The sequence below is a fragment of the Lepidochelys olivacea genome (genome assembly GCF_965140295.1).
Source record: "Lepidochelys olivacea isolate rLepOli2 genome assembly, chromosome: 3".
Lineage (NCBI taxonomy): Eukaryota > Metazoa > Chordata > Testudines > Cheloniidae > Lepidochelys > Lepidochelys olivacea.
In genome coordinates, this window is record NC_140413.1 from 15941989 (window position 1) to 15966163 (window position 24175).

Genomic DNA, 24175 nt, shown 5'->3' on the forward strand with positions numbered 1-24175 from the left:
GGCTCTGGGACGCCTTCATCCACTCTTCCTCCAACTCCCTCCGTACACACACCAGATACAAGCCAAGTCACCCATTCGCCCTCCCAGTCCAACAGGAAGGACTCTCCCCTCCCCCGGCAGGTATGGCACAAGAAATTGGGGTAGCTGAGGGGGAGATGGTGGCACACTGAACCCAGAGGCCCCAGTTAATCACTAAACGCTCCTGATTTGTGTCTGCTGGACTAGCCCTGTGGGATGTGGCAAGATGCTAGTCTGTGCAGGGGCAGGGAGGGTGAAATGCAGGTCTGGGGGGCATCGGGACTGGGTGAGGAGCTGGGGGACATGCCGCTCTGGGTAGCAGGGGGCGATGAGGAGCCAGTCTGGAGGAGGCGAGATGATAGTCTGAGTAGCGGGGGGGAAGGGGGGCTGGCATAAGACTCAGCCTCTGGGCAGAGGTCGGGGGTGTGGGGCTAGCCTGGGGAAGACTGGACTGAGAAAGAGGAGCAAGGCAGAGAGACGGCAGCGAGAACCACTGGGCTTAGAACAGAGCCCTTTACAGATCCCCTCCCGCCCCGCTCTGGGGCTTTTTCCTCTGCCTCCCTTCTCCCACGCCCCTTACCTCCTGCGCGGGGTCCCCGGGAGCGGCCTGCCCGGGCGCGGGGGAGCTGCGCCCGCCTGCCGCAGTCCTGTGGCAGCCTGGATCCCCGAGACAGCCAGCGCCCCAGCAGGCTGCTGCTCCGGGGCTGTTTCTCTTTCTGTCGGCCTCGGCCTCGCTCCTCACAGGAGGGGAGGGACTTGCAACCCTCTTTACACAGCGGGAGCTTTTCCTTCTGCGCCGCGCTCCCGCCCGGCGCCCGGCAAGCCACCGCAGGGCCTCTCCATCGGGACGCTGTGTGTTTCCCGGCGGCTGTGTAACTCAGCGCACATCCCGGGGGCTGGCGCTCACTCACACGCAGCCAGGCTGGGGCTCATTTCGGTCCCACTTCTTCAGCCCCGTGGCTGTTTTACGGCTCATCACAAGGGATCCAGTGCTGCCGTCAGCCCCAGTGGCATCAGGGCAGCTGAGCCCAGGTGCTGGGACCAGGGGGGCTGCCACCCCGGCGTGGCGTGGTTTCCATCCTACACAGCAGCGGTTCTCCAACTTTTTTTTCCGCAGCTCACTTGAAAATTGCTGAGGGTCTCGGCAGGCCACTTAATGAGCTCTCCAAGCCTTGTTTGTATCCTTAGCTAACCATTGTAAAGCCCTTTGGGTAAAAGCACTACACAAAAAAACTTTAATAATAATGAACGGGTTTTTTTTTTTTTTTGTTCTACAAATAAGAGCGCACAACTCATATTTTAATATCAGTAGTCTGACCTTTCTAATGTGATGGATGTGCCCTCTGTCCCCTGCTGGGGCTGGGAAGGAGGGGGGTCTTTCCTCCACCACAGCAGCCACAGGGTTGAGGCTGGGAATGAGGGGCGTCTTTCCCCCGGCAGCCACAGCCCTGGAGCTGGGGAAAGTCGCCTCTTTCTCTGGCCGCTGCAGCCCTGCACGTCCCAAATTCCCCCCACCCCCTCCCAACTACTCCCTATTCCCCCCAAGGCCGCCACCTCACCTTACATGTGCGTCTTCTCCAGGGTCCAAGCACCTAAATAGTGGAGCCATGCCTGTGCGGCGCCACTAATTAGGTGGGTGGCCCTTCATTCTCTCGTGTGTGGCCGCCCAGGTGCGCACCTTAGAGGGAACTATCCGCGGACCACCTGAATGGAGCTCGCTGACCACTGGTGGTCCACGGACCAAAGTTTGAGAACCTCTGATATACAGGATTTACAGTTTGGTTCAATGACGCTCAGCACCCCTCCCCCCATACAAATTGTTCCAGGCCCAGCACCCCTGTGTTGTACCACATACATGAGTAGGATCTAGCTCTGACACTGAAAGCTCCTTGTGGGAGTGACTGTGAGCCAAATTCTGCTCTCAGCTGCAGGGGTGCTGGAACACTGAACCAAACTGCAAACCCTGCATATGATGGAAACCACTTCAAGCCAGGGGCTTTGGCATGTGAGAAGGGGAGAGCGGGAGCGCGACAGAGTGAACTTCACAGATTTCTGAGACTGCTTCCCTGGAGGGTGGGAGAGGATGTGGCTGCCCAACGCATGTGTGAATATCACTAGGTGTGAACTGCACAGAAAGCTGGCTGAAATCTAAAAGACATTTTTGCTTGAAAACGAGAATGAAGTTTGTAAACATTTTCAGGATTCTAAATTGGTTAGTCTCTAAGGTGCCACAAGTACTCCTTTTCTTTCCACTCCCCCCTGTTTTTCTTACCAGCTGTAGTCCTAATTGAGGGTTGGATCCAACAGAGCATATAGTTTGTATGGTAGAATTTAATGTCTGTAAAAGGTCAGCCCTGGAGACTTGTGTTTATTCAAGAAACAGGTTCAGCAAGAACAATCGCAGGGTTGGAGAGGTGGTGGAGGGGAATACAATACATGTGACATCAGTGCTGCAGAAACCCTGAAACCAATAAAAAGAAAAGGAGTACTTGTGGCACCTTAGAGACTAACAAATTTATGTGAGCTAAGGTGCCACAAGTGCTCCTTTTCTTTTTGCGGATACAGACTAACACGGCTGCTACTCTGAAACCTGAAATAATGACACTTTTGTGACTTCCTATGGCAACAACATATGACTTTTTTTAGATGCACCCTAAACACCTAGATCTTATCTTGCACTTTTCATCAGTAGTTCTCAAAGTATTTTACAAAGGCAGTCAGTATCATTATCCCCATTTTATATATGGGGAAACTGGGGCATCAGACATCATACGAAGGAACCACATGGATACAGTGGAGTCCAAATAACTGTGTTGACTCACTTTCTACAACATGCACAGCCTAGCTATATAAATACACACTGCTCTGACAAGGTTCCGGTCGCTTCTGAAACACAGAAGACAGCAAGGGCCATTAAAGAAGTGGTTCTCAATCTTTTTGAGCTCAGGACCCATTTGTAAATCTTGATGGCCTGTTGTGACCCAGAGACCCTCCAAGATGCCCCCAGCCTGATTTCCCCCTGCACCCTCATCTTAGCTGGGAGCTAAGATTCCAGATGCTCTGGCCAAATGTGAACAGCTGGGTAACCCTTCACTGGCAGTTGGGGGGGGGCACACGACAGTGAGCTGAGAACCCTCCCAAAATACACAGCCCCCCATATAATCCATGGGGGTCACAGGGTAAGGGTGAAGTGGGGATATGGGGCCTAATCTTGTTGACTTTGGTTTTACCCTGTCACCTTTTCCCTGTCCCTTTCAGTTGGTGCAAAGCTCCGGCTGAGCTGTGAAAGTCTGCTCACACCAGGGATTGTTATCAGAAAGACCATTAGCCTATATAAGATATTACCTCACACACCTCGCCTCTCTAATTAGCAGGGCCAATCGGAGGCGGGGGAGGGGGGAGGCAGGAGGGCCATTTGGCCTGGGCCTCAAGCTCAAAGGGGCCCTCAAATTTAGACACTTGTTAATTTTTTGGCATTTGATAAGTTTTGCAACTTTTTTTTATGCGCATCCCTATTGGACCAAAATGTGACACACTCTCTCAGCTTAGAGCTGCAAATTTAAGCAAATAAGAGATGTGTTTTGGTAAAAGACATAATTTTTTTGTTAACTGATATAGATTTTGTCCTATTAAAGAGTTAAAAATGTTCATAAATATTAATAAAAAGGTATCAGCTCTGAAGGCACAAGATTAGATCGTGATGAATGTGTCCTCTCAGATAAGCTGATTATATAAACAAACCAATACTAGTGGCTGGTGCTGGATCATGTGCATGTTGAAAGATACAGAATTGTTACATTTTAGTGTCTTTATAGTTTTACATCTAGTTGACTAAGGAATTATTTATGTTTGAGAATTCCTCATTATTATCTTCATATAGTAGCTAAAAGGAGGTGACTGGTTGGTTGGTTGAACCCTAGCTTGGTAGCTTGGCCATCATCATAGGCTTTCATAGTCTTTAGGCCAAGATTCAAGCTGAAATTTGTGAGGATGATCTTGTACAGTGAGTTTCATGAGGACACATGTTTGAAATTTTTGGACATTATTCCTCTCTCTGTATCTGTGTTCACTATATATATGTCATCCCTTTGTCTTCAGCTCAGCCTGTTATATTATACCTTGCGTGCTTGAGTTTTGATTCAGTGATAACGATAATAACCTGACTGTTTCATTTTGTGTTCTTAATTAGTATTCCTTTGTTTTAAGTCTTTTCAGCATTTGTGTACCATTCAGCATTTGTTTACATGTTTACAGTAGAAGATTTCAAGTGTAGATAAGCTATTTATTTACAGCAGAATATTTCAAGTGTGGATAGGCTACATATTGGCCAGATAGATCACTATGAAGAGAAGATTTGAAAGTGGTACAAGCAAAAGATGGCAAAAACAACTGAGTGAAGTGGCAGCTAAGAGCTCAAAGCCAGTAACTTCATTTCTCAAACCACTGGAAAACACACCTTACCCAACAAACAATGCTACCGATAATGAAAACTCCGCAACTGCAACAGGTGATATTTCAGTGCCAATACCTGAACATGAGGACAGTAGTCGAGAAGGAGATGTACCAGCAGTAACAGATGCAGCAGAAGATCCTGTGTAGAATCAAGAAACTCAACAGCAACAGAAAGATGTAGATCTTACACAGCAAGAGCAATTCATGAGTACGACAGGTTTGATTGTGACTGACATTGGAACTATTGACAAGAGCAATGCTGCCCAAATGCAATCTTTTCTTCAAATTAGTTGTTTTGAAATTGCAAGTAAGAGTTCACGAGATGCTGATAATCATGCTTTCCCTACTCGTCTGCTGACAAAAACTCTTCCAAATGGTGAGATCACCAATACATTAGAGACTAGAGACTGGTTATGCTAGAGTACGGAGACTGGTTATGCTGGAGTACGGAAAAACAATCTCTGTCCTGTGCACCCTGCTTCATTTTGAACAAAAGTGCTGCAAATGAATCAGTTCTCTCTCATCAATCAGGATGGAGCATCAACAGAGGTTGGAGGAAGTTGAAAGACCGAATACCATCAAATGAGAGTTCAACGTCACAGAAAGAAAACTATGTTGCATGGAAATCAGCCAGTAGGGCAGCATAAGCTGAAAGTTCAGTTGAGAATTTACTCTTGACTGAACTCTCTACAGAAACTAATAACTGGAAAAAACTTCTTGAGCATATCCTGAATGTCATCCTTTTTCTTTCTGTGTGGGGATTGGCTTTCTTTGGTTCCAGTCAATGTATTGGTGATTGTGCAAATGGAAACTTTCTGGGCATAGTTGAGCTCCTCAGCAAATATGACCCCCTTTTATCAGAGCATGTTAAATGTGTTCAAGAATCGCAAGAGAGTCAAAAGTGCATGCAAGTCCATTATCTCTCCACATGCATACAAAATGCGTTTATTGAGCTATTTGCGTCATTCGAAAAAACAACAATTCTTGATGAGATTTGAAATGCCAAGTATTTTTCAGTAATTGTCGATGCCACTCCAGATTGTTCTCACAAGGAACAGACTACTATCGTTATTTGATATGTTAAGATTATAGACAGCTCAAAATTTTCAATTGAAAAAAGGTTTATTTTGTTTGATAATTTCACGAAAAAAACTGGAAAAGAAACTGCTGCTCCAGTACTAGCAGTTCTAGAAGGTTTTAAGTTAGATTTTCAAGTCTGCATTGGTCAAGCCTATGACAGTGGATCTAATATGGCTGGGAAGTATGAAGGTGTACAAGCAGTTCTGCATGAGCATAATTCAGACTGTATTTTCTCCAGCTGTGGAAACCACACACTAAACCTTGAAGGTGTTGACTGTGCTCAATCATGCAAGGAGGCAATTACTTACTTTGGAACTGTTCAGCAAATGTACAATCTCTCCAGTAGCCATCCACAAAGGTGGGAAATTCTGAAGCAATATCCTCCTGTTTCACTGCATGGGATGTCCAAAATTAGATGGTCTGCACGGATTAATGGTGTTCAACCAGTTGCACAGCATTTGAATTCAGTGAGAAAGGCTTTAAATGAGCTTGAAACTCTCAATCTCACTGCACAGGCTCAAACTGAACTTCAATCTATTCAGAAGCACATGTCCAAATGTGACTGCATTCTGATGTCATCTTTGTGGATGAAGCTACTTACAATGATCCACCAAACTAATCTAGTAATTGAAGCATGCAATGCTACTCTTGATGTTGAGAGGGATAACATTGAAAGTCTTATCAATGAGATTCAACAGATTCATGACAATGGGATGCGATCCTGACTGAGTCCAAATTAGTAGCACAGAATATTGCCATTTCATCTGAGTTCTCCACCAATCACAACTTACGTACCAAATCCGATGCCAAGCAGCATTATAGGGTCAATGTCTTCCTTGTCATCATTGACTCTATTCAATCAGGTCTTACATGTCAGTTTGAGTCACTGCAACTAATTTGTACCCTTCTTTGGAAGTTCAACAGACTGATAATGAAGATCTACTTTCTGCAGCTGAACAATTTCAGCAACAACAAAGAAATCTCAAAAGATCTCAGTGACGAGGTCATCTTCCTTAGATGAATATATTCCATGAACTTTAAATTGGATTGCAAGACAAAGGAATTGCTTCAAGAAATATTTGAACTTGGACTCTCTGGGGTGTTTCCTAATATCACAATTGTATTGCATATTTTTGTCAGTTTGCCTGCATCAGTGGCTTGAGTTGAATGCACCTTCAACATGTTGAGGCAGGTAAAGAACTATCACCGTCCAACTGTCGGACAAGAGCGTTTGAATGGGCTCGCCATGCTTAATATCCACTGTGGCACTGCACAAAAGCTAGCTTTTCCCTCAATAATTAGTGCATTTGCACAGAAAAAAGCTAGAAAAGCATTTGTTAAATAAAAAAATATTCAAATTATGTCTCACTCTTTTTTTGGCGCCTTATTTTGTTTTCATGTGTTGTCATTTTTAAATTTTTATTATGGCTAGGGGCCTCAAAAGCTGGAAGTGGCCCAGGCCTCTCTGGACCTCTGAAAGGGCCTGCTAATTAGCCCCTTCTGTCTGTTCTCTGACCATGGAACCAATCCTTCTGTGGCTGTGGAGGAGCGTGTGTGCTCCCTTCCAGCAGTGGGGTGGTCCATGTACAACAGTGCTGAGTGAATTGGACCTTTTGGCCAACAATTCTTTCTCAGGCTGATGCCAGAGATCCCCTGACAACTCATCTCCCACTTTGCAATTTACACCCCCCTGTTACCTCATGCCCCAGCTGCCTTGGTCTGTCCCACTGACTGGTTTCCTCCCCACTGGCTTTGCTCTGTGAAGTGTGTGTGTGGAAGGGGGGTGGTGGTGCGGGGGGGTGGATACACATTGTATCTGAGCTGTCCAGCCCGTGTTCTTTCTGTGCCTGCCTGGACTAGCTGCCTCACTCAGCTCATCTGGCTCTTCTCCCTCTTGAGGCTTTGTGTTAGGAGGGTGAATATCACCCTTTGCATTAAAGGAGATGATCCCTTTACCCCTTCAGCTTGGGCTATGCTTGTAGACCCTGTGCATCTATTATACTAAAACCTACATCAATATCCCCAGCCTGGCTTCTAGCTTCCCTGGTTGGTAAGAGATGAGTACTACATTCTACACTTGGAAGAAGGGAGAGCTTTCCTTAGCAATGATCCTTCCAGCTGGGTACATCACTGGAGGAAATACCCTGTGTTCCTAGAAGAGCTAGTTTTGTTTTCTGGGGATGCACATAATTTGTCAGCAAAGCAGCCACTAAGTGATCACCTAACACAATGGGGGACCCATTGCACGGGCCTCACACCCAGCTGGATTCATAGGACGGTGTCTGTGCATGCAGAGCATGCCCCTGGGGGAGAACAGCATTATGTTTTTTTATAAGCAGTGTGGTGTGTCAAGATCTGCCCAGAATAACATGGGAAATATCTGATCAGTAACGTCTTTTCTTTAAAAAAAAAAAAATCTATATAATAAACCTGCACCTTTAACAAGGGAGGAGCCAGTTTCCATGGTAAATAAGTAACAACAGACTTGGAGGCCAACTGTGTGTTGTGAGCTGGCAGATCTTCAGCGACATCTTTGAGAAATGCACTATGATTTTATCTGTGGTTTTCTTTATTTACTGAGTCACACTTTGTAACAGATTTCCCTGAACTTGGAGACTAAATACCTAGCAAACATCACCAGCAGACTGCAATCAGTGATTGGTTTAGGTTCAGTTAACTGTGGATGTTAATTTTCTTTCTTTCTTTTTGTCTCTCTGCCTTTCTTGTTCTGGCCTTCGATAGAATTTTGATACAGATGGTTAATGTCTGAATTTTCAGTGTGGACACTGCCTAATCCATTCAAATTGTCTCTTGGGTTGAGGCTTTTCTGAGCCACAGTTACTGAAAACTGCTATATAAAGCATGTGCATGAAGTTGTTGTTTTGTTGTTCTTGTACTAGGGGTTGTCAGAACTGTGCAACATGACAGAGCTTCATGAAGCTGTAGCTCTGGGCGATTACGATTTAGTGAATAAGCTTCTGAAAAAAGGGCTTTTTGATGTGAATTACAAAGATACGGATTGGAATGACAGGACACCACTGCACTGGGCTGCTGCTAAAGGTAAGGAGGCCCTGTACTCAGTAGCCCATGTACATGCTAACATTGACGTTATATAAGAGAGTGCAGCTTATTATTATATTACACTATGCAGGAGAGGTGCTGGAACTAGGGATGCTGGGTGTGCTGCCGCACCCCCTGGCTTGAAGTAGTTTCCATTATATACAGGGTTTACAGTTTGGTTCAATGACTCTCTGCACCCCCACTATACAAATTGTTCCAGCACCACTGCTGAGCAGGATGTTAATGGGGTTATGCAGCATCCCGATAATTACACTGAGAGGTTCTGATTCTGCTGTCCTTGCCCAAACAGACAAAATATTGAATTAAAAGGGAATTTTGCCTGTTTAAAGAACATGTGGGATTGGACCCCAAATGATCATTTCTTGTTTATATGAAGTTTGATTATTTTAAAGGGATAATGTGTAATTTTTACACACTGTGTGTATATATAAGGGCCCTATTTCTTTCATCGCTTTGATTTCACACTGGAATAAGAAAAGGAGTACTAGTGGCCTAGTGGCACCTTAGAGACTAACCAATTTATTTGAGCATAAGCTTATGCTCAAATAAATTGGTTAGTCTCTAAGGTGCCACAAGTCCTCCTTTTCTTTTTGCGAATACAGACTAACACGGCTGCCACTCTGAAACACTGGAATAGCTGCATTGACTTGAGTGGAGTTATTCCTGATTTACACCTGTGTGAAGGGCGAATCAATGTGTAGACACAATTGGCATTTAGGAAAAACAGATTGAGCACAGTAACTACACAGTGGTTTAAAATCCTCCCACCTTTATTTTTAGTGTTGAATCTTTCAAATCAGCAATGCAGGACCAGATCCTGCCTGCAGCTGACGTTTGGTGTTTTAGCATCAGAACTATTTATTAAGGTCCAACCAGGTCCAACCCCTAGAAGGCAGTAGGTGGAACTGTGCGGATGTAACAAAGGACTTAATTTTAAAGAAAATGGTTTGTATGGGGGTCACTGAGAGCTTAATTTAGCCTGCAGAATCTTTATAACAGGTGATAGTGCATGAGAAAGAAAGAATCCAGCTTGACCCTCAGATTCCAGGTTGAATTTCCAGGGCAATTAGTGAGGGGGGAAACAAACATCTTTTTACTTGCACAGGAACTGAAATCACCAGACAGGATTAGACCCAAAGTCCATCTAGTCCAGTATTCTGTCTCTGACAGTGACCAGTACCAGATGCTTCAGAGGAAAGTGAAAGAACCTCTCAGTAGGCAGATGTGGGATAATCTGCCCCCCACATCTGTCTCATGCTTACCTCTAATAGTTAGAGATTGGCTTAAACCAGAGGTGGGCAAACTATGGCCTGCAGGCCACATCCGGCCCATAGGACCGTCCTGCCCCACAGCGAAGCTGCCGTGTTGGCAGCGCTCTGGCTCCAGCTGGGCGGAGGGGCTGTGACCTCCTGCCACTCTGAGCAGCATGGTAAGGGAGCTGGGGGGTGGGGGGCGTTTGGATAAGGGGCAGGGAGTCCTGGGGACAGTCAGGGGACAGGGAGCAGGGGGGTGGGGGTTGGATGGGTTGGGGATTCTGCGGGGGACGGTCAGGGGTTGAGGAACAGGGGAGGTTGGATAGGCATGGGAGTCCTGGGGGGCCTGTGAGGGGTGGGGGTGTGGACAGGGGGTAGGGCAGTCAGGGAGTAGGGAGGGTTGGATAAGGGGGAGGTCCCAGGGGAGCAGTTAGGGGCGGGGGGTCCCAGGAGGGGGTGGTCAGGAGACAAGGAGCAGCGGGGGGTTGGATGGGTCAGGGGTTCTGATAAGGGCAGTCAGGGGGTGGGAGGTGGGAGGGGGCGGATGGGGGTGGGGGCCAGGCTGTTTTGGGAGGCACAGCCTTCCCTACCCGGCCCTCCGTACAGTTTTGCAACCCCGATGTGGCCCTCGGGCCAAAAAGTTTGCCCACCCCTGGCTTAAATCCTGAACACATTTTATTCACCGAGTACATGTGGTCTGTAGGGCACTGAGACACAAGAAACAGACCATCTCACTACCATTTGAATCACTTTGCCATCCTTTGGGGTAGAGCCGTATTATAATGCATTAACATTTGTAAAGAGCTTTGAGATCCTTGAGGATCCTATAGAAAGACAAAGAAATTCTTACCTTATTCGGTGACTTTTGTTGTTTCAATCATTATTAATTCATTTTTCATTGCCGCTGGACTTTCCCCTGAGATGTTGTTCCCAGAAGGGATGAAATGAAATACCACACATTCAGAATAAATAATTATCTTATTACAGGAGCTATGAGCCTGATCTAAAGCCCTTTGAAATCCAGGTAAAAGGCTTCCCTTGACTTCAGTGGCCCTTGGATCAGTGACCCTTGGCCCTTATAAAAGTTAGGAAGCTTGGGGAAGTGCTAACAAAGACTTATGCAAGGGGTGATAAGATTAAACGTACATTAATTGGTGTGCACTAAAAATACACTGCACAAAAGCAGTGACAAGTTCAGGTTGCTCGAAGCACCCTCGGTCCCAGTTCATGTGATATCCCTTTGTAAGACATGTAATGAGTTTTCTCTCTGCTGGTAACTCCCTAATTACCTGCCTAAGAGCCTTACAAGTGATGTGCAGAGAGTGCCAGCTGGCAGTGGCATCCATCAGTGTGGTCTCTAGTTTATGACAGGTTTCAGAGTAGCAGCCGTGTTAGTCTGTATTCGCAAAAAGAAAAGGAGTACTTGTGGCACCTTAGAAATTGGTTAGTCTCTAAGGTGCCACAAGTACTCCTTTTCTCTAGTAAGCGATGCCTACTCCACGTGGGACTCTGTTCCCCTCTAGTGGTGGCTAGAGCAGCTAGAGACTGATAAGCTCTACTGCTACCTCCTTGGCTCCGAGAGCTGGGTCTTTTAGCTCAGACAGTAGATCCTTATGTATTAAGATCCAGAGGTCTGATCCCTGCTGCTGACGACCCACCCTGGAGCATTAGCGTTACACTTACATTCTAAGGGCCGGATCCTGCAAGTTGCTGAGCATCTCCTGCAGTTACCTAGTGCCCGCAACTCCCATTAACTTCAGCAGGGAATGAGGGCACTCAGCACCTTGCCGGGGGTGCTCAGTACCCTGCAGGATTGGGACCTAAATTAGAAGATGTGATGATATGAAACCCTAGGATTGGGGGTGGCTGAGGAGGACAAGTGATGAAAGGTTAAATGAAGGGTGGGAAACAAAGCCATATATCACACTGTGGTAGGTTAATGATAGTTGGGTATAAAAGGTATGAGTTAAGTTATTGATATTGGGCTGGTTCTCAGCTAATGTAAACTGGCATAGCTCCATTGACTTCAATAGTGGCTCCGAGCCATTGTGTATTGTATTGTGTCACAATAGTATACACAATGCTAACCCCCTGCAACCAGCACACAAAATCTAAACACCATACATCCAGCTCTTCAAAGCATTAAATATAAATATCAAATGTACATTTTCCCTCAATATTTTGTACTGACCTGGATGAATAGTTTCACACTCTGTGCAGACCAGGACTGTGCTTTGTATTAATGTCCGAACTCAGCCAGGTTTTCTCCCTCTCCCTCAGCATTTCAGGGAAATAAATCATGTGTAAGCATGGATGGAATACAAAGCTGAGAACAAGCTGGAAGGACAGGTTTTTGCACAGAAAAATCTATATCTTTCCAACTCCTACCCAAGCCTCCCTCCCCAAACTAAAAAAATCTGTGAGTCAAATTCTGAGGTCTTTACTCTGTTCTTACTCAGCCTTCAGTCTGGCAAAACTCCCTTTGGAATCAATGGTATAACGAGTAAGGACCTAAGTATTTATCTCTATGCTAGATCCATATTTGGTAGGCTTCGCAGACTTGCACTTCTGTCCCCCATAACCTGTCTCCAATGTCTTTTTGCCTTCCTCATTGCCTTTCAGTGTCCTGTCTCCTCTCCATTTCGCTTTTTTCTCTTCCTCTCGCTTGTCTGTCTTTGTGTAGCATCTCTCTGCACTGCTTTCTGGTCTGCCTTTAGGGAATTCTAGGAATTGAGTGAAACTCTCTGCAGTTTCTTTCTTCCCATGATCACAGCTGCCGAGGATATTGCTGAGAGATGTAGTTTCTTCTGTGATTGACGAATGTCACCTGGGATGGATGAAGGCTCAGTGAAATATAAAAAGTTAATGACTACAATACTGTGGTCTGTGGTTAAATACTCTGCAGTTGAGCAGGGTCCTGACTGGGAGGCAAGTTAACATGGCACAGAGGTGGTATCTAAGGGCTATTATGGGTGAATTCTGAACTTGGTGTTTTACTTATCTGGGTTGCTGCGTTTGTTATACTGAGCTGATCAAAACCGTGTATGTATCTCCAGGTAAGGCCATAGAATGTGGGCGTCCTTTCAGAAGGTTTCAGAGTAACAAGAAAAGGAGTACTTGTGGCACCTTAGAGACTAACCAATTTATTTGAGCATAAGCTTTCGTGAGCTACAGCTCACTTCATCTGAAACCTTTCAGAGTAACAGTTGTGTTAGTCTGTATTTGCAAAAAGAAGTACTCCTTTTCTTTCAGAAGGTAAGTCTCAAAGGGTATGTTTACACAGCAGAAAAAAAATGTGTCAGCGAATCTCAGAGCTCAGATCAACTGGCTCAGGGTGCTGGGACGTGTGCTGTGATGTTAAACAGAGCAGTGCAGCTGGTTGGACTTGGGCTGGAGCATGGACTCCAAGACCCTCCCTCCTTGCTGGGTTCCAGAGCCCAAGCTCCAGCCCAAATCTGAATGTCTCCACTGCTATTTTTAGCCTCACAGTTGACCCAGGCCAGCCACGGCTGTGCCGTGGTTCGTTTATCCCTGTGTAGAGATACCCTGACACTCTTTGCTGAGGGTCTTTTTTTGTACCCTGATTGGCTTATCCATCTCCCAGGCCATGAGGTCTGGACAAGGAGACTGGGGATCTGGTTATTTTTAAAAAGTTATTAAACATATAGATTTTAATTATGCTCATGTGAGTCCCTAATGATTTTAAAAAAATATCCCTACCCTAAAAAGAAAATCACAGGACTCAGATTTGCAAGTGCTGGAAACGCGGCTGTGACCAATCCACAGCCATAACCCATGGCCATCTTGCTCCCCAGCTGACGCTCGTACACTTAACACTACATTCATAGCGGATGACGTCCAGCTGCTGAGATTTGAATTCCTGTAGCCCAGATGCTTGAGGTCAAGCGCTGCCTAACTAGAGGGAGTATGTAATATACCGTATAGCATATGTGTGGCTATGAACCTCAGTACTATTGTCTGGATGGAAGGTCAGACCTAATCAGCTGATTGTGGCTATTTTCTGTCTACAGAGGGTAAAAGACCCAACACTAGTCCAGCTAGCAGAGCATCGGCACAAGTGGGTAGAGGCGTGTGTGGGTTGGAACCGGAGTTCCTAAGTATGTGCCGTTTAGCTGGTGACATCACTGCAGCGCTTGTTGTCCGTGGACACAGATTCTTTACACTGCCATATAGAACATCTTGAATATTTCACCTTTGAACCATTTTTTTTTCTCCCTGTGTTTTCTGCATATCTACAAGGACAATCAGAGATGGTAAAGCTACTTGTGCAGCATGGCGCTCGCCTTTGCTTGAGAACTGACGTGGGTTGGACTCCAGCTCATTTTGCTGCTGAGTCAGGAAGACTGGGCGTTCTAAGGACTCTTCATTTTTTGCATGCCGCCCTCGATACAGCAGATCTCTATGGGGACACTCCGAAAAGGATTGCAGAAATCTATGGACACAAAGACTGTGTGAAGTTCTTAGAAATGTGAGTATTGACAGACTTCTGCAACCAGCCGCAGTAAATGAAGTGGAAGCCAGTGAAGGTGAAATTCACTCCTGTACAGAGGGCCTACGCCATGGCCTATGCACGACTTGCATTTCAACCTAAACCCTATGTAAGCCCTAGGGGTTTAAGTGGCATATAAATGTGCTTAGGCTTTCTGCTGGGCTTCTGGACCAGCGTGAGCAAATGGAAAGAACTTTGTTGATTTCAGTGAATCCACAGAGCCAATTATCTTAAGTGGCTTGCTGCCTCTGAACAGCACTTCATCATTTTCCATCTTTTCAAAGTGTTCTGGCTCTAGGTCCAGGTCTCCAAAAGAGCTAAGCACCCAGGAGCTCCCCTTAAGGCACATAAATAAGTGGCTTGAATTTTAAATGTTCAATGACTACTTAAGCTCTGAAATGAAGTGGCCAGATTTTCAAGAAAGAATAAACAGGAGCTTCCGGGTACCAAGCCCTTATGAAAATCTGGCCGCTTCACAGAGGTGCTGACAGGGGAGCTGAGCTCTTCGGAAAACTCTGGGTATGTCTCCCCTGCAATAAAACACCCGCGGCTTGCCTGTGTCAGCGGACGCGGGCTTGCAGGGCAATTACCTTGCCATGTAGGGCAATTAAATTGCAATGTAGACGTCCAGGCTCAGGATGGAGCCCACAGTCTGGGCTCCCGAGAGAGGGAGCGTCCCAAAGCCCGGTTTCCTCCCGGCCCCCACTTGCTGCCCCCGCTCGCCTCCCCTGGCCCCAGCGCCTGCAGCTCACGCTGACTCTGCTCTGCCGGCTGCCGCAGGGTCCTAGGGCACCCCTGTCACTCGTGGCAGGGCGGGTTGCCCGTACCCTGCCCTTCCGCCCTAGCCCTGAGCCTCTCCAACGCCCCAGAGCCCTCACCCCCCCCCCCGCACCCTAATCCTCTGCCCCAGCCGTGAGCCCCCTCCCACACCCCAAACCTCTCATCCACAGCCCTCACCCCTTCCTCTCCCCAAACTCCCACCCAGAACCTGCACCCCCGCCACCCCCAAACTCCCTCTCAGAGCCTGCCCCCCTCGCCCTCTCCTGCGCCCCCACCCCTTGCCCTAGCCCAGAGCCTACACCTAAACTCCATCCCAGAGCCTGCCCCCCTCACCCCCTCCTGCACCCCCACCCCCACCCCCTGCCCGGAGCCTACACCCAGCACCCAAACTCCATCCCAGAGCCTGCACCCCAGACCCCCTCCCCCACCCAAACTCCCTTCCAGAGCCTGCCCCCCTCAGCCCTTCCTGCACCCCCGCCCCCTGTCCCAGCCCAGAGCCTACACCAAGCACCCAAACTTCCTTCCAGAGCCTTAGGCAGGTGGGGGCAGAGTTGGGGGGGGGCGGGTTTTGGGCACCACCAACATTTCTACAGACCTGCCACCCCTGGGGTTGCAGCTTTCTGGGTCTAAACCCAAGAAATCCCAGCTGCTGCCTTGGAAGGTAGAAGGGAGAGTTAACTCATGTACGGAGCTGGCCAAAAAGTCACAATTCAATTCTGCAAAGACTTTTGAGATGTCGAAGTTTCGCGTCTTTCCAAATTTCCAATGAAAAATCATTTTGTGGAAAATGTTCCAACTGGCTCTATTGTCTCATAAGTACCTCAGGCATTTATCATTGCATCTGTAAGGCTTCTTCTCACGAGCAAGTCTTTGAATTCTGAATGGGTGGCCAGGCCTCTTTTCCTTCACTCTTCACAAACATTCATGCCACTGGGATTGTGTTCCCACAGATATTTGGGGGGATTGGTTGTTCGTCATATGACTACCCATATTCACATGCAAAAAGGGGGTATTCGTGCATAAAGAGGACTACTTGTTATTCACTCTTCACCATTTGCTAGTTTTATTTTTTAAAAGCCTCAGACATCTATTGAGGAAGCTGAAGGAACACAGTGTGACTTAGGTGACGAATTGCACAGCATGACCACTCAATAGGTAAAGTGAACAGCCCTTTGGCAGAACACTGTTCATCCAAGCTAACTGGTTAATTAGAAATAACAGTTACTCTGGTAGAAATCAGGATTAGTTCACAAATAATTTGCAAAAGAAGGGATAAATCAAAGAAATTCTTTATTCAGAATAAAAACAGTTCTACTTCTAATTGCAGGCAAAAATAATATGTTCAAGAAACATGTACACCACCACCATTGCACTAACTACATGTAACTATGAAATCAGAGCACATGTGCTTAATTTTTTCCTGCTTAATAGTCAAATGAAAACGTACCCATTCAAATTTAGCCAGATCTGTCAAGTCAGTATACTATTATGTAATGTTGAAAGTTTTCACTGTTTCTCACCTTGTGGAATACAAATCTTTTATGCTGTTAAAAGCTATCATTTAGAATTACACTTGTGATTTCCACACTCAACTGACCGAACGGGCCATTTGTATGTTTGGTTTGTTGACCATTTGTGTTTCCTTGTGGAACTGGGGTAACTGCACATGCAAATTATGCACATGCAAATTTTATGTAAGCTCTTCTAGAACAGGAGGTCAGATGCTCAGCTGGTGAAAGTTAGTGTTGACTTCAATGGAGTTATGTCAATTTACACTAGCTGCTGGAAATGGGCCATGATTCTAACTGAGATCTGAGCAAAAAAATTTCTATGACTTTACTAGCTTAGTTAGATCTCAGAGATCCAAATACAACTATATTTGGAATAGCTGATTTCACCTAAATTGTATCCCAAAATGAGATGAAGAGCCAGTGATACCACTACTAAAGGGAGGATATGTATCTGGCTGTCGCAGACCGCCGGTCTGTTCCAATAGTGCAGCTTCCATGTTGTGAAACTAGCTGCCAAACTTTCTGATCTGATTTTCAGGTACACTAAGGGCCCTTTCCACTCCAGAGTGGTGTAAAGGGGACTTAGTGTAAATGAAAGCAAGGCACTCCATATTTAATTCAGTTTACCGGAGTAAAATTTGTAATAAACGACACCATTATTAATAGTCAAAGCACATTAACATGAGTTATGAAGCAAAGTAACATATCATGTAACATCCAGGAGACTTCTGACAAATAAAACATGTTACGATGGCAAAAACAATTCTGAAACAAAATGTTTTTAAAAATAAAACCCTTTCGGCTAGATCACATGCTGGTGATTAATGGAGCTGATGGGTGCCAAGGCCTTCTCTGGTGATGTAACATCCACCCTCTCAAGCTGGAGTATGGGGTGACAACAGCAACTGCAGCTTCAGCTCCAGTTTCGTGAGACAGCCAGGCAGCTGAAGCAGACCCCAGGCAGTTTTAATGCAAGTCCTGAGAACCAGCTACATTTCACCAGTGTGAGAGGAAAACCCAGGGCTAGATTTTTGATTAAATACATATTTTAAAAGAGAAATTTACTTTCCAATTCACAGCCCATCAGTTTGTCCTCTGCTCCCTCTCTTGCTCCCAAGAACCGCAGTGTTCTCTCCCTGACTCAGCCCTCTGGTCAGGTGTGACGATGCGGCCCATGGGAGCCAGCTGAGGTCACTCAATCAGGGTGAACTGCAAACAGAATGGGGCAGACAAACCTCAAACGCTGGTGGATATTCCAATACTCAGGTTTAACAACCCAGCACAAAACAGCTTCTATGGCACCTCCCTGGTTACTCAGAAGTCCAAATAATGCAGTTCCCTTAAAGTCCCCAGCCTCAGGCCTCCATCCAGACACACGTGTCAGATAGGATAATGATTACTGAAAATCTTATCATATACAAGAAAAGGTTCTCCTGATCCCAAAGTACCAAGCCCTGGACCCAAGTTAAATGATAACTTAGATTTTACCCAAAATACACTCTTATAGCCAATTCTTATTAACTAAACTAAAATTTATTTAAAAAGAAAAGAGTGTTGGTTAAAAGATCAATATACAGACAGACTTGAATTCAATTCTTGAGGTTCAGATACATAGCAGAGAGGAGTCTGTAGTTGCCAAAAGTCTTTTTAGAAATAGTCCACAGGTTATAGTCCAATGTCCATAGTCAGGATAACTCCAGTCAGTGACTGGGGATCTCAATCCTTATGGCTCAGGGTTTCCCCTTCTTGAAACCCAAAGCAGATCTGAGATGAAGAAGAATCGTGTCCCAGGGTTTTTATACATTTCTAGCAGCCTTTTGGCCAGAGAAAATGATAGGCTTAACTTTCCTTCTCCTAAACATCATGGCAATTAGCATAGGGTAATTTATCCATTAAACAGTTCAGATACAAATTACCACAACCTTCAAAGAGACATATAGACAATAATACTATTTCACTCAAGAGTCTTCCTAAATATTAATATTCCTTTTTTGATCTTTGAATCAAGACTTGTTTGCTTAAATCACAAGACCTGAGCAAACATCTACCCTTCTATCTCTAACAATGTAGGCTTGCATTTCAAAACTCTATTCATTTACATATCTTTCTAACAAGTCTTTAAAGTTCTTCCATGGGTCAGGTCAGTATGTGAGTTAATTAACTCTTTCTGACCTTATGTCACCTTTCAATGAGATATTATATTACATTCATGGTCTCTGTGTATATAATGTCTTCTGCAGTTTCCACAATATGCATCCGATGAAGTGAGCTGTAGCTCACGAAAGCTCATGCTCAAATAAATTGGTCAGTCTCTAAGGTGCCACAAGTACTCCTTTTCTTTTTGCGAATACAGACTAACACGGCTGTTACTCTGAAACCTATTACACTCATAACGTCACACCAGGTCACTAATGTGGTTTCCCCTTAGGTTCCTGCTCTCCAGCCATCTCAGGCAGTCTTCTGCTTCACTGCCTCACAGTGCCACTCCCACTGTGGCTGGCAGGGGGACATGGGCCCACCCTCTACTCTGGGTTCCAGCTCAAGGACCCTCTACACAGCAGCTAAGATCCATTCCCTGCACCTTGCTGCCTTTCCCTGAGCTGCTTCCATACTTCTTGGCCTTCCACACTCCTTTGGATTTGCCAGTCTCCCTCCTCCCTGGGAATAACTCAACCCAAACACTCCTCCTTTTCCGCAGGGAGCGACTGCATCTTTCCCCCTGTTGCCCCCTCTACTTCCAGTTTCCTGGTCTTTTGTGGCAGCCCTGACTGTCTCTTGCAGGTGAGCTTCTCTCTAGTTAGCTGCCTCCAGCCTAAAGCTCCCCTGTTTGCAGCCTAATTAGCTGATTGGGCCCTCCTGACTTAACCCATCTCTTGCAGGGCCAGTGTGGGGTCCACACCCCATTACAAAAAGACATTATGCTTTTCACTTCTTGAATGTGGGCCTTTGTGCCGTGGCTCCTGAAACTGGCTTACCTGTTTTGCATGTGCCAGGTGTGACTCCCGAGAGAAAACGAGGAGGAGGGGAGAAATGATGAATGCGGCAAAAGCCACAGGAAATCCAGTGCCACGGAAAAGAAAAACAAATCTGTCTCCAAGATCAAGTCTTTCATAGTGTTCTTTTTGGAGAGACTGGGAACAGAATAATTACACTGCATTTTGTAGATATCACAGAAGAAAGGGATGCTGTTGACTAAGGATAAAAACACAGGCATAAGGCACCACCAGGCTATCAGCTTGGAGATTCTCAGGTGTAGGTGGATGAAGAAAGGGGGCTGAAATCTCCAATTCTGACATGGTAAATGACATATAAACAGGCCACCAACCTGAGGATGGGAGACCTTGAAAATCAGCTGACAGCTGTGAATGCTCGCTATGCTTTGTTCCTAGGATAGAAGCTAGCAGAGAATGCCATATAGAAAACCCTTAGCATTGCTGTGCACAAGAAGCAAAACCTGGAGATCCCCAGAATGGTCAAGATCTTATCATCTGAGTTCAGGCCTCTCTTTTTTGACTGCCACAATGAATTTACCCAAAAGCCAACAACTGCCTCGCCTCTTAGGAATGCCAGGAAACTGACAGCAGATGGGGGAAAATTAGAGCTTTGGGAACATTACAACTGTTGCTTCCCATTGTTTAAGATGTACACAAGTTCTGTCCCAGAGGTCAAAGGTCTTCATGCAGTGCTGTGTTAGAATCTGGGCAAGAGATGCACTGCCCTTCTCTCTGTAGGTCACACATTCAAAACATGGGTTAATATATATACTTAAATGGAATTGTTCCTGCTATACTAGGCATGTAAATGTGAGATGTATTCTGTTGAGGGTCAGTGTCACTCCCTGATATTTGCCTGTTGTGTGGAGAGTGGTGTACAGAGTTAAAAACAATGCTTGTGTCAGAGGCCTGGAGTTTTTTCAAGAACAACAAAAACACAATTTACATCAGTTTTGGTCTGCAGCAGAAATTCCCCATCTTGGGTTCTTTTACACCCACTTTGCACCAGTGCCAACGGCTAACCATGGTGCAAAGAAGCAGAGAACCTGGCTCTCTAGTGTGTATCCATCTCATTTTCAGAGTGCTTAATGTTGAAGCCATATTTGCTGTTCTAGGAGGTCCCTTCATGGTCAAGTTGTCTTCTATCAACCCTGATGTGGCCCCATCCAGAATGGTGTCCAGAATCCACAGTACCTCTTGAAATCAAGGAGAACTGCAATCATCAGCAAATGTCAGGAGTTGGCCCTTATTATTCTCAGTCTTTTGTTATGTATCTAGGCTTTGTCCATGGAAAATCATCAATCCTTTTCTTAAAGATGGATTAATGGTTTAACCGTCAGGTCTAAACTCTCAGGAACTTAAAGGATACTTCCTGCAGGGTAGAGGTAGCTCTTCAGTAGCCTCAGTTATTGTGATTGCCAGGACAATTATATCAGATACAATAGCCTTACCTCCATTTTGAACATTACAACTATTGGCCCTCATTCTTGAAGATGTACAGAAGTTTTGTCCCAGAAGAACCACTCTCCTTGCCAAGTTTGGCTATTGGAGTCTGGTTGACATATGCACTACCCTGTGTCTGCATCCCATATACACACAACTTTGAATAGTTGAACAAAATAAAACAAGTGGATATGTTTCAGAGTAACAGCCGTGTTAGTCTGTATTCGCAAAAAGAAAAGGAGTACTTGTGGCACCTTAGAGACTAACCAATTTATCTGAGCATGAGCTTTCGTGAGCTACAGCTCATGCATCCGATGAAGAGCATCACAAAAGCTCATGCTCAAATAAATTGGTTAGTCTCTAAGGTGCCACAAGTACTCCTTTTCTTTTTACAAGTGGATATGTTTCTCTTCCTAATTAATCACCTGATTAATGAGGAATGTACATGGCAAGAATATCCTCTTCATGAGTATCAGTGTTACTCATGGATATGTGCACTTTCATCCAAAGAGCAATGCACAGAAATAAAATAAATGTTTAAATCTTCTTGTAGAAGGAATGATGTTCATGACAGTGCAATAAAACTAAATGTAAGAAATGCCACAGATCCTGCCTGCATACTATGGTAATTTTTCTTTAATTTTCTAGCTTAAAATGTGAATTTCTACAACACAGCTATATTTTTATAGCATCTTTCATGCAAACTGTATCCCACAATGTTATACAGAGTTGCATTAGTGAATAAAGCAGAACAATATATTTCTAGGAAGATGTGGGCTTGAGTTGCCAAGTTCAGATTTGGATTTGGATGCAAAATTAAGTTTAGGGTTGTTAAATTAGGGTTTGGTTCAGACCACTTTAGAGACACCACCAGCTGCAAAATTAGATTGGGACTGAAACTTCTTCAGATTTTCTTGCTGTTCTGATCTGATGTTTTGGTTCTGAACCATCTCTAATTCTACATAATAAGCAATAGCAGAAAGAGTGGAAATGAAGAGGCTTAGGCTCGTTATTTTTAACTGAATTTTTGTGTATGACCAGTTCGCAATGTTTTAGTCTGTTTCATTGAATGGAAAGTCCACAGCAGTCCTACAAGCGTGGTCGGACTGTGCAGTGTGCAATGGTTAAGGCAAAGTTTTTTCTTTCTTCTGTAGAGCTGAGGTGGAGTGCAGGGACTACCGTTTGGTGGCAGGATTGAAAGGGATTCAACTGGACCAGACAGATGAAGACTGGGAACTCAAGAAAGAAGAGCTTGAGAAAAATACACTCTGTGTTCAAGCAAAATCTACACTCTCTACTCAAAAGAAAAACAGAGGAAAGAATGTGAAACAGTAGAGTCTTCAGATTCCTTTGAACTAGGGAAAGTCACAGAGAGCTAGTCAAAGACACTAACAGACCCCAGATACATCTGGAGTATGAAACATACACTAAGTGCTTGTCTACATGGTGCTTTAGTCCACGTCAGAGGGGTAAATTTTAGTCTGCACTAGCATGCTGCGTGCTAACTGGCTTGTGTGTGCCCTGCTGGCATGCACCGAAATTCTCTAGTGTGCATTACCGTAGCCCTGTTCTAGACAAGCCTATGTTAATGTGGGAACTTTTAGTATATGCCATTAGGGTCCACGTAGGTCAGTTAGTGCATGACACACTAGTGGGGACTAAAATTGACACCCCTCTGGTGTGAATTAAAGAACTGTGTAGAGAAGACCTAAGAGAAAAAGCATATGGTCTGTGTGGTGGGTTGTACATATGGCTATTAATGGGAAATGGCTAGAAGTAGTGGATCTGGCTATTGTGACAAAGTCAGTCCTGACAGACAGAGTGGTAGAGGGCAGACATATCAATCCTTGAATGGAAAAATTCAAAACAAAAACTTTGTTTTGTTTTAATTTGAAAAAAAAATCACTTTTTCCTTTTCTCCCCTGGGAACACTTTCTCACTCTTTCTTCTCCCCTTCCTGTTTTCCAGTGAGGGGAAAAAGTTAAACTGTTTTTTACCTACTGAAATTAAAAGAAAAGAGAGCCCCTACTCAAAAGAGTTTGCAATCTATTAACTTTTACTTCAGTCCAGCATTGTCAATTTACACCTGTTGGCCCATGAGTCATAAGCTCTCTCAGAGCAAAAAATATTCCATATATATATATATATATACACAGACACACAGAGTTCACAGATCTCAGCAATCCCTTAACATCTTTGAAGTACAATACAACTTTATTTGGTACACAAATAGCATCCTGAAATGCTTTACAGAGTTAATAACACAATGCCATAAATAATAGCAGAGTGGGACAGCATTGAAGAGAGATATTTTTCAGCTCAGATATGAAAAGAGATGAAGGCCACTGCTAGAGGCAGGGGATCCATCTAATCAAGCTAGCACTAGTCTGTTCCAGTATTCCTATGCTGCATAAACCTCTACATGTGATTGATTTGACTGGAGTAACCCTTCTAATAACTACACTGATAATAATTGTCATAAATATAAAGGGAAGGGTAAACCCCTTTAAAATCCCTCCTGGCTAGAGGAAAAATCCTCTCACCTGTAAAGGGTTAAGAAGCTAAAGGTAACCTCACTGGCACCTGACCAAAATGACCAATGAGGAGACAAGATACTTTCAAAAGCTGGGAGGAGGGAGAGAAACAAAGGGTCTATGTGTCTGTCTGTATGCTGCTTTTGCCAGGGACAGAACAGGAATGGAGTCTTAGAACTTTTAGTAAGTAATCTAGCTAGGTATGTGTTAGATTATGATTTCTTTAAATGGCTGAGAAAAGAACTGTGCTGAATAGAATGACTATCCCTGTCTGTGTGTCTTTTTTGTAACTTAAGGTTTTGCCTAGAGGGATTCTCTATGTTTTGAATCTAATTACCCTGTAAGGTATCTACCATCCTGATTTTACAGAGGTGATTCCTTTACTTCTATTAAAAGTCTTCTTGTAAGAAAACGGAATGCTTTTTCATTGTTCTCAGATCCAAGGGTTTGGGTCTGTGGTCACCTATGCAAATTGGTGAGGATTTTTACCAAACCTTCCCCAGGAAGTGGGGTGCAAGGG

At 44.9% G+C, this 24175-nt stretch overlaps 2 protein-coding genes across 5 annotated transcripts in view; one reads left to right on the forward strand and one right to left on the reverse strand.

The window, feature by feature from the left end:
- PLA2G7 (phospholipase A2 group VII) overlaps positions 1-737 on the reverse strand; it is a 31460-nt gene extending 30723 nt beyond the window's left edge. Inside the window, exon 1 of one of the 2 annotated variants that reach the window (XM_084622085.1) lies at positions 599-737. The gene's annotated coding sequence lies outside the window, so the exon portion shown is untranslated. The remainder of the gene's footprint in view (positions 1-598) is intronic. The other variant, XM_084622086.1, reaches the window with a different exon arrangement.
- Positions 1-23972, forward strand: ANKRD66 (ankyrin repeat domain 66). 3 transcript variants are annotated; one of them, XM_084622089.1, is made up of 4 exons: positions 1-120; positions 8451-8610; positions 14145-14373; positions 22276-23972. In XM_084622089.1, exons 2-4 carry the CDS (start codon positions 8472-8474, stop codon positions 22454-22456), a joined length of 549 nt encoding a protein of 182 aa, XP_084478215.1. In that variant the 5' UTR covers positions 1-120; positions 8451-8471; the 3' UTR covers positions 22457-23972. The 3 variants fall into 3 exon arrangements, with proteins under 3 accessions (XP_084478215.1, XP_084478214.1, XP_084478213.1); XM_084622088.1 differs by lacking the exon at positions 1-120 and adding an exon at positions 8048-8229; XM_084622087.1 differs by lacking the exon at positions 1-120 and adding an exon at positions 8048-8217.
- The last annotated feature ends 203 nt before the right edge of the window (positions 23973-24175 follow it).

Coding starts and splice junctions, on each gene's coding strand:
- ANKRD66 (XM_084622089.1), top strand. CDS start 8,472: ATGACAGAGCTTCATGAAGCTGTAGCTCTGGGCGATTACGATTTAGTG. Junction 8,611..14,144: donor GCACTGGGCTGCTGCTAAAG/GTAAGGAGGCCC, acceptor CATATCTACAAG/GACAATCAGAGATGGTAAAG. Junction 14,374..22,275: donor TGTGTGAAGTTCTTAGAAAT/GTGAGTATTGAC, acceptor TTTCTTCTGTAG/AGCTGAGGTGGAGTGCAGGG.